Source organism: Xenopus tropicalis, chromosome 4, assembly GCF_000004195.4.
Source record: "Xenopus tropicalis strain Nigerian chromosome 4, UCB_Xtro_10.0, whole genome shotgun sequence".
NCBI lineage: Eukaryota > Metazoa > Chordata > Amphibia > Anura > Pipidae > Xenopus > Xenopus tropicalis.
Genome location: NC_030680.2, coordinates 64,365,425 through 64,378,928, shown reverse-complemented (window position 1 = coordinate 64,378,928; position 13,504 = coordinate 64,365,425). Strand labels below are relative to the sequence as shown.

At 39.1% G+C, this 13,504-nt stretch overlaps 1 protein-coding gene across 1 annotated transcript; it reads left to right on the top strand.

The window, feature by feature from the left end:
• The first annotated feature begins 8,493 nt into the window (after positions 1 to 8,493).
• foxf1 (forkhead box F1) lies at positions 8,494 to 12,441 on the top strand. Its single transcript, NM_001045761.1, is given in 2 exon segments — positions 8,494 to 9,805; positions 11,321 to 12,441. Coding segments are annotated over 2 exon segments (1,122 nt in total). The 5' UTR covers positions 8,494 to 8,841; the 3' UTR covers positions 11,479 to 12,441.
• Positions 12,442 to 13,504: the final 1,063 nt, after the last annotated feature.

Genomic DNA, 13,504 nt, shown 5'->3' with positions numbered 1-13,504 from the left:
GCTCTCCAGTTTGGAATTTTAGCAGCTATCTGGTTGCTAGGGTCCAGTTTTACTTAGAAACCAGGCAGGGGTTTGAAAGAGAGACAGGTATATTAATAGAGAATGACAGAGACAGAAGGATAAGCAACAAAAATAAAACTGTAGCCTCACAGAGGAACAGGTTTTGGCTGCCAAGGTCATTGATTCCCATTTCAAATATAGGATAAACCCATGTAAATGGGACTTTTCTAGGAGCCTTAAGGAATTTCTTCCCAGAATCCTGTTATGACTTATTTGCATACCTATGAGGGGGTCTCCTCAACCCTTTTAGCTTGTTCATTTCAAAACTGGAAAGAGTCAGAAGAGGAACCAAATAATTAAAAAAAAATATACATAAAATAAAAAATTAAGACCAAATGAAAAGTTGCTAAGAATAGCATAACATACTAAAAGTTACCCGAAGATGAACCACTCCTTTAAAAATTAGAAAATATGGACCTTTAAAAACAGGCACAAAGTTTGTTTAAACAAAGAAGGAAAAGCAGAAAATATCTCCCTTTTTACTAGGAAACATTTCAACATGGCAGCAATCTGTTATTTTCAGTGGAAATAATACAAATTATTAACATATTGTACCTTTACCGGTATTCCAATATACACCAAAATAGAAAATGAATTGAATCTTATTAAGTGTGCAGTGGCAGTTATGTTGCACCTTTACTCATATAGGTAGAAGCTCTTTGAAGGTATAATCTAATTATGAGGGAAGGATTCAGACAGGTGCTAAGTAGCCCTGATCACTATCACTACACAGAACAGGATGGCGCTCAACTGCTCAAATAAGCAGAACAAATCGATCAAATTGATAAATATTTCAGTTCTTTAAAACTTTCCTGTCAGGATAATTTTGTTAAATGGAGGAAATATTAAATTGCTAGGATTCCCCAACTCATATTTCATAAATCAACCCTTCTGTGTTTGCTTCAGTAGCTCCAATCTAGTTCATGTAAACAAACGATGTTGCCATAGAGCTGTCATTCAAATTCCAACAGGACAATAACGCACAGGGTGCTTTTGGAAGCTTTAAAAAACTGAGCGCTAAAACTCCCAAACTAATCTTTGAGCAACTGTTCATGGGGCAAGATGCGCCAAAACATAACATTACTCAATGCTATTCGCTTGAATGGGGAAAGAGTGACAGTATATGTACTGCCACTTTGCAGCCCTCACCTTTACTGCCACTTTGCAGCCCTCACCTGTACTGCCACTTTGCAGCCCTCACCTTTACTGCCACTTTGCAGCCCTCACCTTTACTGCCGCTTTGCAGCCCTCACCTTTACTGCCACTTTGCAGCCCTCACCTGTACTGCCACTTTGCAGCCCTCACCTGTACTGCCACTTTGCAGCCCTCACCTTTCTGACAATTTGCAGCCCTCATCTTACTGCCACTTTGCAGCCTTCACCTGTACTGCCACTTTGCAGCCCTCACCTTACTGCCACTTTGCAGCCCTCACCTGTACTGACACTTTGCAGCCCTCACCTTACTGACACTTTGCAGCCCTCACTAGAGCCCGTACTGGTGCAGTCAGGCATTTCCCATTTGAATGCATGGGAGGCAGCGGTGGTTCCCTCCCTGCAAAACTAAAAAGAAAGACAATGTTGCCAAGTGACATCAATCTAAGTATAAATATATATAGGTCAGATGTCATTCATGGCTCTCTACATATATAGAAAGCTTTTTTCATATGACTGTTGTAGCCAAGATATATGCTATTTGCAGTTGTAGGACACACATACAGTATAACCTTTTAATGCAAATACATATATTCACTATATGGCATTATTTGCCCTTTAAAAAAGCTTCAGCGGGTAGAATGTCATCTCAGAAATAGTTACAGTGCTGTGCATTGAATAAGCAGTGACTGACAACTCTCTAATGAATATCGCCCTGAAATATTGAATTTATTCAATCCAGTTAACTGAATCAGCATAACTGTAGCCCTGTGTGTCTAGTCCATGAAACTTCTACCATAATACCATATATGTAGATTGAAATAAATGATCCAATATATAAAGTTATAGGCGTAAGTATCCATATCCATATCTATCATCTAATCATCTTTCTGTCATCTCTCTATGGTCTTGTTCTTCCTTTTTTCTACTTTACTTGGTAAAAATATTTAATAGCACTTGCCCTTGAGCATGTATCTGTCAGCTAGCTAGCTGTATCTCATTATCTCTCTTTCTGTCATGCACATATAGCCAATTTTTTCATATATAATGTATTAATTATCTATATCTTTCCATCATTTATAAGATATTTGTTGCCTTTTATTCAATATATATCTATCGTCTGTCTGACTCTCTATTTATCTATCTATCTAGCCATCCATACCTAAACAGCAGGATAGGAATTATTGGAGTAGTTTCGGACAAGCACAGCCCAGTTCTGTGCAGTGAAGAAGCCCTGACTGCCAACTCTCTTTAAGGAGTCTGGCCCTAAAATATTTATATAAATTTATTTAATCCAGTTTTAAAAATAAATGTGTTTATCAGTATAGCTGTAGCCCTGTATGTCTAGTCTAAGAAATGTCCTCCATAATACCATATATGTACATATTTAAATAAATGGTTCAATATATAAAGTTATAATCGTAAGTATCCAGATCTATCGTCTATCTCTCTATGGTCCTGGTAAAAATATTTAATAGCATTTGCCCTTGAATGTGTATCTATCAGCTAGCTAGCTATATCTCATTATGTCTCTTTCTGTCATGCACATAAAGCTATTTTTTCATATAATGTATTAATCATTTATATCGTTTTATCATTATAAAAAATCTGTTGTCTATCTATCTGTATATCTGTCATCTATCTATCTATCATCTATCTATATCTATTATCTATCTATTTATCTATCTATCTATTATCTATCTATCTATCTATCTATCTATCTATCTATCTATCTATCCATATATCATCTATGTATCGATATATCTATCTTTCTATCTATCTAGTCATCCATCCATAGTTAAGTGGCAGTGTAGGAATTATTGGGGTAGTTGCGGTCAAGCACAGCCCATAGTAGTTTTCCCTGTATGTTAATAAGACGTATTAAGCTGTAACTAATACGGTTTGCAGAGCGCTGCCTGTAACACACATACTGAGGGGAAGGGAATTAATTGCATGGGAATAATGAGTTTAGCAGAGAGCCTGGCAATCTAGTTTTCTCTGATTATTATTTTCTATAAGCACATGTGTAAGTAAAACTCCTTATGATAATCAAAAAACATATTTTAATTGCTTATCTCTAATATTATAGGCAAATAAAGCAGAAGAGCATTAAAATGGCAATGCAGATGTATAGATGGGGGTAGAAGATAAGCTTAAGGCCTAATTTTAACTAATACCCACCTTGTTAGATGCTATTAATTCGAAATGTTTAAATGTATTGAGGGCATTTACACAACAGTAGCATCAGCACCATCTTGGTGCTGCCATTCATGACCATGCATACCATATATTTTATTTGTGTCCATTGCTGCCGATGTATTTTGCTTTTTTTTATTGAACATGCATCTCTATAGTGTAGAATAGAATGACAGCTTCAGTTTAAATATACCTAAACCCTACTTTAACATTGAGTAGTGTCTCTCTTCCCTGAATGATTTGTAGTGATCATATTTTGCTTGCCCCTTTTAAAGTGAATTGATTTTATTTGAATTTGATTTTAAAAGAAATTGGGACTCAACTGCACAAAACTGCTTTCCAATTCTAAAGAATAATATTCAGCAATATATTCAGCATTATCAAGAGGAATATGTATTTAATAAAATAAAGTTTGTGGGTGTGTATGTGTGTGTTTGTATTTATAAAATATATTTATAAAATACATTTCCATAATTTTACAAAACACACAATGATTACACCAAAAAGATGAATCCCAGTCTCATATAGAGCAAGAAATTATTCATTATCCTAAAAATCTAAATTAATTTATTACTTGAAATATCTAAAAGAAATAAACTTATCCAACATAACTGGGCCCTGCTTTACCTTAAAGATGTGGTTGTAAAAATAAATTGTGAACAGAATTCCACTACTACAATAATAATGTGAGGTCCTTTAAAAGTCTTTCAAGGTAAAAGGCACAAAAGGCACATTTCCTATGCAGATGGGAAGAATCTGAAGCGAGTTATGCACAAATGAGAAGAGGATAAGGCATCTGGATTGTGACCAAAAGTCGCCCTTTTATCTGCCGTGTAGCTCTGCGGGCGCTCTGATACACAACATAGTTATCTGTGTAACCTCCTGCCTCAGGGACTTCTACTGCTGCGAATACACTTATATTTCGGGGGAAAAACAGCAGAATCGGTTCCAATTGAAAGCTGAGGAGCCACATATATTTACAGTGCCCTAATCACAAGGAACAAGGGAAAGGCGAATAGGGACACCTTGGGTGACTGTGCAAAGTGGGAAGGATCGGTTACTGTTACTGAGCCAAGACGTCAAACAACTTGTTTGTAGCCAAAATGTGATCTGAAAATAGCAAAACGTTAAACTATTCTGCACCAATTGGCTGCTGTTTATGGATTATGTAAATCATATCTATTCATAACTGTTTGGTCATAAATAAACCGCTCTCACCCCATTCACTTCATCACTTACACATTTCCAGAGATCTGTGCTACACTACAAGTGTGTAAATGATTTCTGCATCTACACGTTTATGGGTGCATTCCCTGCAATCTGCTAATATTAATATTCATTCTTTTACTGTTTCCAAGAGGTTTGAATGTAGTTGTTTTTTTTTTTTTTTTTTTTTTTTTTAAATACTGCAATAGATAACAGTCCATTAGTGGACCTCCTGCCTCCATCTGTTGACCTCCGACGGTGCTCACATTAAATATTATGGGGTTTATTTAGACAAGATCATCCAGAGTCAGTAAGGCCAATAAAGTGTCTAAAGCACATTTAGCCGTGGCTCCTCCCTGTCAACACCTTTTATTTGGAACTTTTACAAGAGAACAAAATGCCATATATTTCTTACCCTGCTAGTAGTATTGGGCTGTCACAATCTCCGCCTCCCACCCCACCTTATGTAAACGTTTAGAGATCAATTTGCAATGGTGTATGGCAGCGTGTGGGCCAGAGGACTGAGCAGGGAGGGGGCTATAACATCTATTTGGGGGGGTGGATTGTGCAAGTGAAGTCACTGGTGTTAATTAAAAGCAGGGAGAAGAGAGGGGCACACGCCTGTCTGCTGGAACCATGGGTGGTCTCCCAGTCTGATAAACACAGGGCCCCCTCCTAAGGGAGAGCTGCACAGGCTCCTTCCAACAATATTCCCTATATACATTGCGCTCAGATTACACGTGTAACTAAGTGAGAGTCTGCCCCACTGAGACCAGTTACTGGCAATAGAAAAGAGTGGGGGTGGATTCACTTGCGGTTTCCTTGCACCTTTATCGCAGCCTTTATAGTTGTGTGACCCTTTGTTGTGTGCGCAAACGTGTACAAAATCGAATTATCCACTTCGGTTCTGCTACTTTCATTATTGGATGCCAGATAGAAGTCTAGCTTTTATTCCAATTACGTCTCCTATTGAGGTGGAGAGTACGTTCTCTCCAGTCAGAAATTAAAACGGCCTGTATTACATTATAAAAATGAAATATAATAGATGTGTATGTAAGAAAGTGGAGGGTTTTCGGATCAGTCGGGGCGCTAGATAAACGGATTGTGCCAGTGTGGGTAAAGTTATCAAATTGTTGGGTAAAAATATAAACTTATTATAGACAAATTTAGGAATACATCAGCATAAAATGTATATACGAAATCAACTGCTTCCCTGCATAATAATAAATGGGTTGCGCTAAATACTGATGGATCATTCTGTGCTCTTGGTTGCTGTGTGTGTGATAAAACGGTACAGAACGTTCAGATATTACTGACACAGGATGGAGTTCCATGAGAGTAATAACGCGAGACTGGATCTGCGCTGCTTTCATGCAGTGACGCTCACTGAGTGGGTCCTGGCTGCGACTCTGGGTTGGGTATTGGCTGACCTGGCTAATGATAGCCAATGTGGTTTAATGGAAATTTGACCGTCGAAGTCGCTGACCGCAGGCGTGTGGTGGCGATAGCTGGTTAGGTAGAGAATTTCAGAACACATAGGAAATATATTAAGTACAGTTTGCCTTTTGTGTATCTGTCCGACTGAGCCATGAAGCGAACTGGTTGTGGCGTAAGTGAGACTCAGTTTGGAAAGCATGCACGTATTAGAATGTTCCAGATTAACCCTTTCCTGCCTGATCCTTCCTTTAACTATATAGAATATATCTTAGGCCCTGCCCCGAAATTAATAATTTTTTTTTTATAATAAAGTTCAACATTAGATTTATAGACTGCATTTAAATAGAAAGATTTCATTTTCAGATAAGAATGTAGTCGTGCTATTTTTTTTTTGTCAGTGTAGTTTTAAGCGGTTCAATTGAAAACACTTTTTCCCGTTACTTTTTTTTGTCTATTAAACCCTGCACCGCTCAGAGAATCTCTAAATTCTCTCACGATCTCGTGTTTTTATATTAGAATTCCGCATGATTCGGATACCTGGGTAATTTACAAAGTAACCCTCCGTTAATATGGACAGTTTATTTTCAGGAATCGTTTTTAATAACAGAATAATGATGATTGATAGATAGATAGATAGATAGATAGATAGATAGATAGATGATAGATAGATAGATAGATAGATAGATAGATAGATAGATAGATAGATGATAGATAGATGATAGATAATAGATAGATAGATAGATAGATAGATAGATAGATAGATAGATAGATAGATAGATAGATAGATAGATAGATGATAGATAATAGATAGATAGATGATAGATGATAGATAGATAGATAGATAGATAGATAGATAGATAGATAGATAGATAAATGATAGATAGATAGATAGATAGATAGATAGATAGATAGATAGATAGATGCTAGATAGATAGATAGATAGATGATAGATATATGATTGTGTCATTCTTTTGTTGTTAAATCAACTTTCGGTATATTCGGTGCAGGATTGCAAGTGTGCAATAAAGGGCAAATCGGTGGGTGTGTGAACAGAAAAATAATTCCAGAAACACACACGCATTTTATTCAGTCGGTGTATGAGAGTGGCAGCTTGAGTTGCCTGCCGTGCAGCGCCCAGGGCTGTTATCAGCTCAGACAAGGCAGGCGCCCTCCTTATGGGGATTGGATGCAGTGACCGGAGAAAGCTGCGCTAAATAACAACACACTTGTTGTGTTATGATAAATAGCACGGGTTAATATCGGGGACAGTCTCCCTATCTCCAGTCAGTTGGATTCCTCACAGGGGACTGAGAAAGCAAGATCTTTCCTCCTTTATCAGAGTGTGTAAAATCAAGAAAAGGGGGTCAATTTGTTTGTAAGTAGGTGCCAAAAGTTGAAAGTGGCTTACCTTGATGCATATCTCAGAGCCGAGTTGATGGCAGATTGCTTTGAAGAAGGTCCCTTTCCCAAACGAGCAGACAATGCTCTCCTGCCGAAATAACATCACAGTTCTGTGCTCCCAGGTTTAGAAATAAAATCAGAGTGAAACAAACAACACGGAAGACACAAAGCACGGTTTATATGCCTCAGAAAGGAGCACTATGGAGACTAGCAGGGTTTTAGCTGTTTTTTATTATTAAAGAACTGGGGAAAATGTTTACATTGAGCTGTATAAACATCCTGCCCATGTTGTTTTCTATCTGCGGAGAAATCAGAAACTCAGTGGAAGTAGGCAAGTCCATGAGAAACCCACCTTAAAGTTAGATTGCCCGTTACAATCCTCCCCCCCTTTGATCATTTCAAAGTTGTTGTCTGTTTATTTCCATTGTGAGGGGGCATTATTATGATTATATGTCATTGTACAATTGGAAGAAAGTTAGGGGTGTCTGAGACAGGGGACACCTGCTTATACCCCAATAGTTTATTTATAGGTAAGAGGGACTTACATTAGTTGTCATCAATATATCCAGGTGTATGGGTTTATTTAATTTATATATAAATATATATATATTGTCCCCATCACTACAAACAATACACGAGGAGGTGAAACAATGGCCCAGTCAGACATTTTTTTTAATAATAAAACCTGTGGAATATGAAAACCCTATTGACCTTATAGCTAGCTGCCGCTCTGTCTATGGAGTCGTTCATCTATAAAACGCATCTGAGTATCCTATGGTGTATCCCTGTTACATTTATTAGAAAATCCGTGTAAAGCAAATTCTTGTGTAAAACACACAAAAATGGGTTTCAGTGCTTAAAAGACCTAAGTGGCGATATTCCTTTAACTGACCCCCCAGTGGTTGGGGGAGTGCTAAGAAACAGAAGGGGGGCTGTGGGCGGGGACAATCCAGTTCTTACGTCTTACTGTGAAGAGCCGACAGACGCCGATGACAAGAGATAAGTATAGGGCGATCTGCCTTTGTGGGGCAGAATCCAGAAGTTCGAGGCTGAGCAGCAGCAACTTTCTGCTTTAGCCCGGAGACGCAATCGTAGGCAAGGTCCTTGCCAGCCTGCACCCAGCCATCCACTAACGGACCCAACATCAGTTACCAAGGGACCATTCAGCCACACACAGCGGGACCTATCACCGGTGGCGCAAGGGCAGCGCATATGTAGGAATTCTCCGCCGCTTCTCCAGCTCTCGCCTGTATTCCCAGCGCTCAGAAGAAACTTTCCCAAAGGCCAAGCAGCCAAGTGCGAACTGCGGGACTCGTATCCTCCCTCCCAGCCCTGCCTGCGCTCTCAGCTTTCCTCATTTTCTTCAGCTGCAGCCTGAAAAGCTCTGTAAATGACTGCAGAGATTCAGCAGCCCCCCTCCCAGCCCCCTGCCCAGAGCAGCCCAATGTCTGCGGCCACTGACAAGCACGGAGGGCAGCCATCGGTTATGGAGTCTGCCAACTGTGCCACCAAAACCAAGAAGACCAACGCTGGCATAAGAAGGCCAGAAAAGCCGCCTTACTCGTACATTGCGCTAATAGTCATGGCCATCCAGAGCTCCCCCACCAAAAGGCTCACCCTCAGCGAGATCTACCAGTTTCTGCAGAGCCGCTTCCCATTTTTCCGAGGCTCCTACCAGGGCTGGAAAAACTCTGTCAGGCACAACCTGTCCCTAAATGAGTGCTTTATCAAACTGCCCAAGGGGCTGGGCAGACCCGGGAAGGGCCATTACTGGACCATTGACCCGGCCAGTGAGTTTATGTTTGAGGAGGGCTCCTTTAGAAGAAGACCAAGAGGCTTCAGGAGGAAATGCCAAGCTCTCAAACCCATGTATAGCATGATGAATGGCCTGGGCTTCAACCACATACCAGAGACTTACAGCTTTCAAGGGGCAAGTGGAACCATCGCTTGTCCACCCAACAGCTTGTCATTGGACAGTGGCATTGGAATGATGAACGGCCATTTGCCAAGTAATGTAGATGGAATGGGTTTAAGTGGACACCCAGTATCGCATATAGCTGCTAACGGTGGTCATTCCTACATGGGTAGCTGCACAGGCTCCTCTGGTGGGGACTACTCCCATCATGATTCCGGCTCTCCTCTCCTAGGGGGAGGGGGGGTGATGGAGCCCCATTCCGTCTATTCCAGCCCCGCATCGGCTTGGGCCCCATCAGCTTCAACCCCATACATCAAACAACAGCCTCTCTCCCCTTGTAACTCTGCTGCTAACCCACTGTCCTCCAGCCTCTCCTCCCACTCTCTGGACCAGTCCTACCTGCACCAGAACAGCCACAATACAGCCTCAGAGTTACAAGGTAGGTGCTCTGGGGAAAATAAAGGAAGCCAACAGTATCTATCTATCATCTATCTATCTATCATCTATTTATCTATCATCTATCTATCTATATCGATCTATCTATCTATATATCTATAACTGGGCTACCAATTATTACAGATTTCTGTCTATCTATCATCTATCTATCTATCTATCTATCATCTATCTATCATCACCTATATATCATATTATTAAATGACCAAAAGCACTACCAATTGGGTTTTTAAAAAAATCCAAATTAATTTAAGCTTAAAACACAGTGTAATTGTAAAATGCTATTATGAGATACTGAACCTTTTAGTGGACGCAGCTTATGCTCTGTGGTGGCCCTTGTCCCCGGCCACTTCCTGCATTATCTCTACAGCAATTTTACATTAAGCAAATAAAGTATATTCAGCTGGGGACAGCAGGAAGGTTAATGGCCTCCACCACACATGTGGAATAGAGTCCCAATGTGATAGCATGTGAGCATTTAGAGTGGTGCCACTGGGACTGCTGCAGAATAATTAAGGATCAGGAGGGTAAAAAACTGCCTGAAGGCCCCAGGCATCTTTAGAGTCCATGGGGATTGTCCTAACATCCTCCAGCTCCAAACTGAGTATTTAATAACGTTGCCTGGGGGGTACCAATCCCTTCTGTTTTCCCAAGCTAGTGCGAGTCAGGGTCACATTTACTTGTAAAATAATCATCTGATAATATTGCTAGATTTCAGAAACAAAGAAGGTTATTTCCTTATTTAATGTTCATTCTGGGATATGTGCTCTTCAGTGTGGGGGACATTTGTACAAATATCTTATTTAACTCTGTAGGCGTAAATGAGAATTTACATGGAACAAACAGAGGTTATACCAATTAATTACATAATTGCTATCATAGGCATGCTTGTTCTGTGTTGTCTGCATAAGGAAATGCTTCAGCAGGGCTGTGTAAATTTTTATCTAATTCCAATTTAACATTTTATAACGACCTAAATAAATACACCTACATAGCAAATGATGGAGAATAAACAAAATGTGCACGGTTGCACGGCAAAGAAAACAGTCTTTATAAATAAGAGTGGAAAGTATGCCAATATTGTTTTATGTATTTTTACTTTTTTGCCTTAGCTTTCTGTATACGGTGTATAAATAAGTGTACTTTATACACAGGCCCACTTTATTTTACCGTAAAAAAATTGATTACCCTTCACTGAATTTAGAAGAATTTTAGATTTTATTGTGTCATGTACTATAAATGTAATTTAATCCAGTATGCATTCGATTTGGATGTTAACCAGTTCTGGTTTATATTTGTGATGCCCTGGTTGGTGTTATTAGTATTATATCGATTGCAATAATGTGTGTGATATTATTATTATTTATTATTATTTAGTTTTGTGGTTATGAATATAAGATATTAAACTCAGGCCTCGGTTTTGCATGTAAGTATTTATATTTGTAATTATGTGTTTTCCTCCCATAAATGTCGGCTAACATTGTCCCGTTTGCCCTTGCAGGTATCCCAAGGTACCACTCCCAGTCTCCTAGTATGAACGACAGAAAAGAATTCGTTTTCTCTTTTAATGCCATGGCCTCATCATCGATGCACTCTGGCAGTGGATCTTATTACCACCAGCAAGTAGGTTACCAAGATATCAAGCCCTGCGTGATGTGATTGGATAGCTTTGTCTCAGACTTGCCCTCTTCCAGCGCTTCTGGCAGCCAAGTGGTTAAACAAGAAGTTAGTCATTGCACTAACCAAAGAGGTATTTGTTCCCATATTGAGGACGGAAAAAAAACTCTTAGATGGAAAAGAAATAGTTTTGCATAATAGATTTTCTTACTGAGGTCTTTTTTATACTTCAAACATTTATGTTTTTTAAAGAACTAGCACAGAAAGGCCAAAACGTTACCCTTTCATTGCCTGGTAACCTTGCAACCCACCCAGTGTCGAGCAAAACCTAACCAGGCCTAAAGGTGCGTACCCAATAACGCAGCAAGATCCTGGACCCCAACACAACAACTGTCTCCTCAAATTCTGCGGGGTAATTATCGAAGAAAGGTGGGATGAGAGAACTGGTTTCATTTTGGACATAAAACAATGAGCGTTCAGTGTATTTTTCTAGTATAAAATGTGCCCTTTATGTGACAGGCAATGTACTCCCTTATTTAGCGCAACGGCGTTAGATGGAATGAGAAGAAAAGACTTCTGAACTGCCCTCTGTAGAGAGTTACCATGGCACTTTTCACTCACTCTCTTTATTTATTTATCTTTCCCTTTCCTTTTTTTTTTAATGACAACGCGACACCAGATGCATCCGTCGGTTTATCAGTATTGATGGTGTTTTTGTGTTGGCAATATTTGCCAAGTGAATTTTGTTTTCTTCTTTAAAGTCACTGTAAATTTGGAACAAAATTCCGTTCTGTGTAAAGTCAGTCTTTAATATGTTTTATATAAATCTATATTATATATATAAAATAAGGGATGTTCGTGTGTTAGGTGGGTGCATTCGGCACCGACCCTGTTATTTTTCTCTGCACTGTATAAATGTAACGGAGACAGCGTTTCCCCCCTTGTGTACATCTGACAAAAAACACCAAGAAAAAAAATAAAATTTGTATGTTATTTGTAATTGTATTATATGTAGTCTGTTTTAACGGAATTTCATGGAAATGCAATTTTTATTTAGGACTAATGGTAGGGCATACCTACGTTTATCTTTTTTGTATAACCTACTATGAGGAATAATGAGGCCATAATTATACTTTAGGATATATGTATGCCTGCGCCTGTGTGAGACTGAGTGAGTTATAATACCCTCGCATTCGCTGGATGTTTGTTAATTAATTGGGATACAGATGAAGAGAAAAATATATATATATTTTTTTAATTAATTTTTAATAACTACAGCTCCTTAATTATATTCCTTAATTTATATACATAGATATATAGATATAGGCATATATATATATATATACTTCTCACAGTTAAACCTGCTGTCTTGTCAGAGGGATAGCCTTCCTTATATATACCTAGTATACTGGAGAGAGGAATGGAACCAGCACTGCAGTAGCAGCTGGGATGTAATGTAAACATAAAAATACAATTTTAACCGATAAAATGTAATTCTAATCAATATCTTGCAAAATCCTACGGTCTCTTTCTATTCATGGTGGTTCAGACTTTTGAAACAATGTAGCAGAAGCTAACTGTACAGACCTGTGCAGAAACATGCAAGGTTTTCCTGCAATATTGTTTCAACAGAACCAACAGAAAAGAAAGGAACAGGCAAATATCATATTAAATGCAAATACAGTTACACACACAGCATTTTAATTATTTAATGAATGTATATTGCCCAATTACTCAGAATTATATTTTCGTTCATTAGTCAAATTTTAACTTTTTCGTTTACATACTATCATATGCTTAATACCCCAGCCAGTTTGGCTGCCTAAGAGTCCCTTCCCATGCACACTGCTGTGGTACATTGCACACTCCGAGGCTAAGCTGCAGGGCTCACTGACTTGTGTGGGGCAGGGAATTCAGGGAGCAGTAGTTGCCAGACATCCCTACGGACAGACCCACTGCAGTTACCCACACTGCCAGTCCGTCACTGGGATCTCTGTTTCGTCTCAGTCTGACACACCCCAGGTACTAAATAATCAACGTGTGGGGGCTACAATTCAGTGTCAGATTA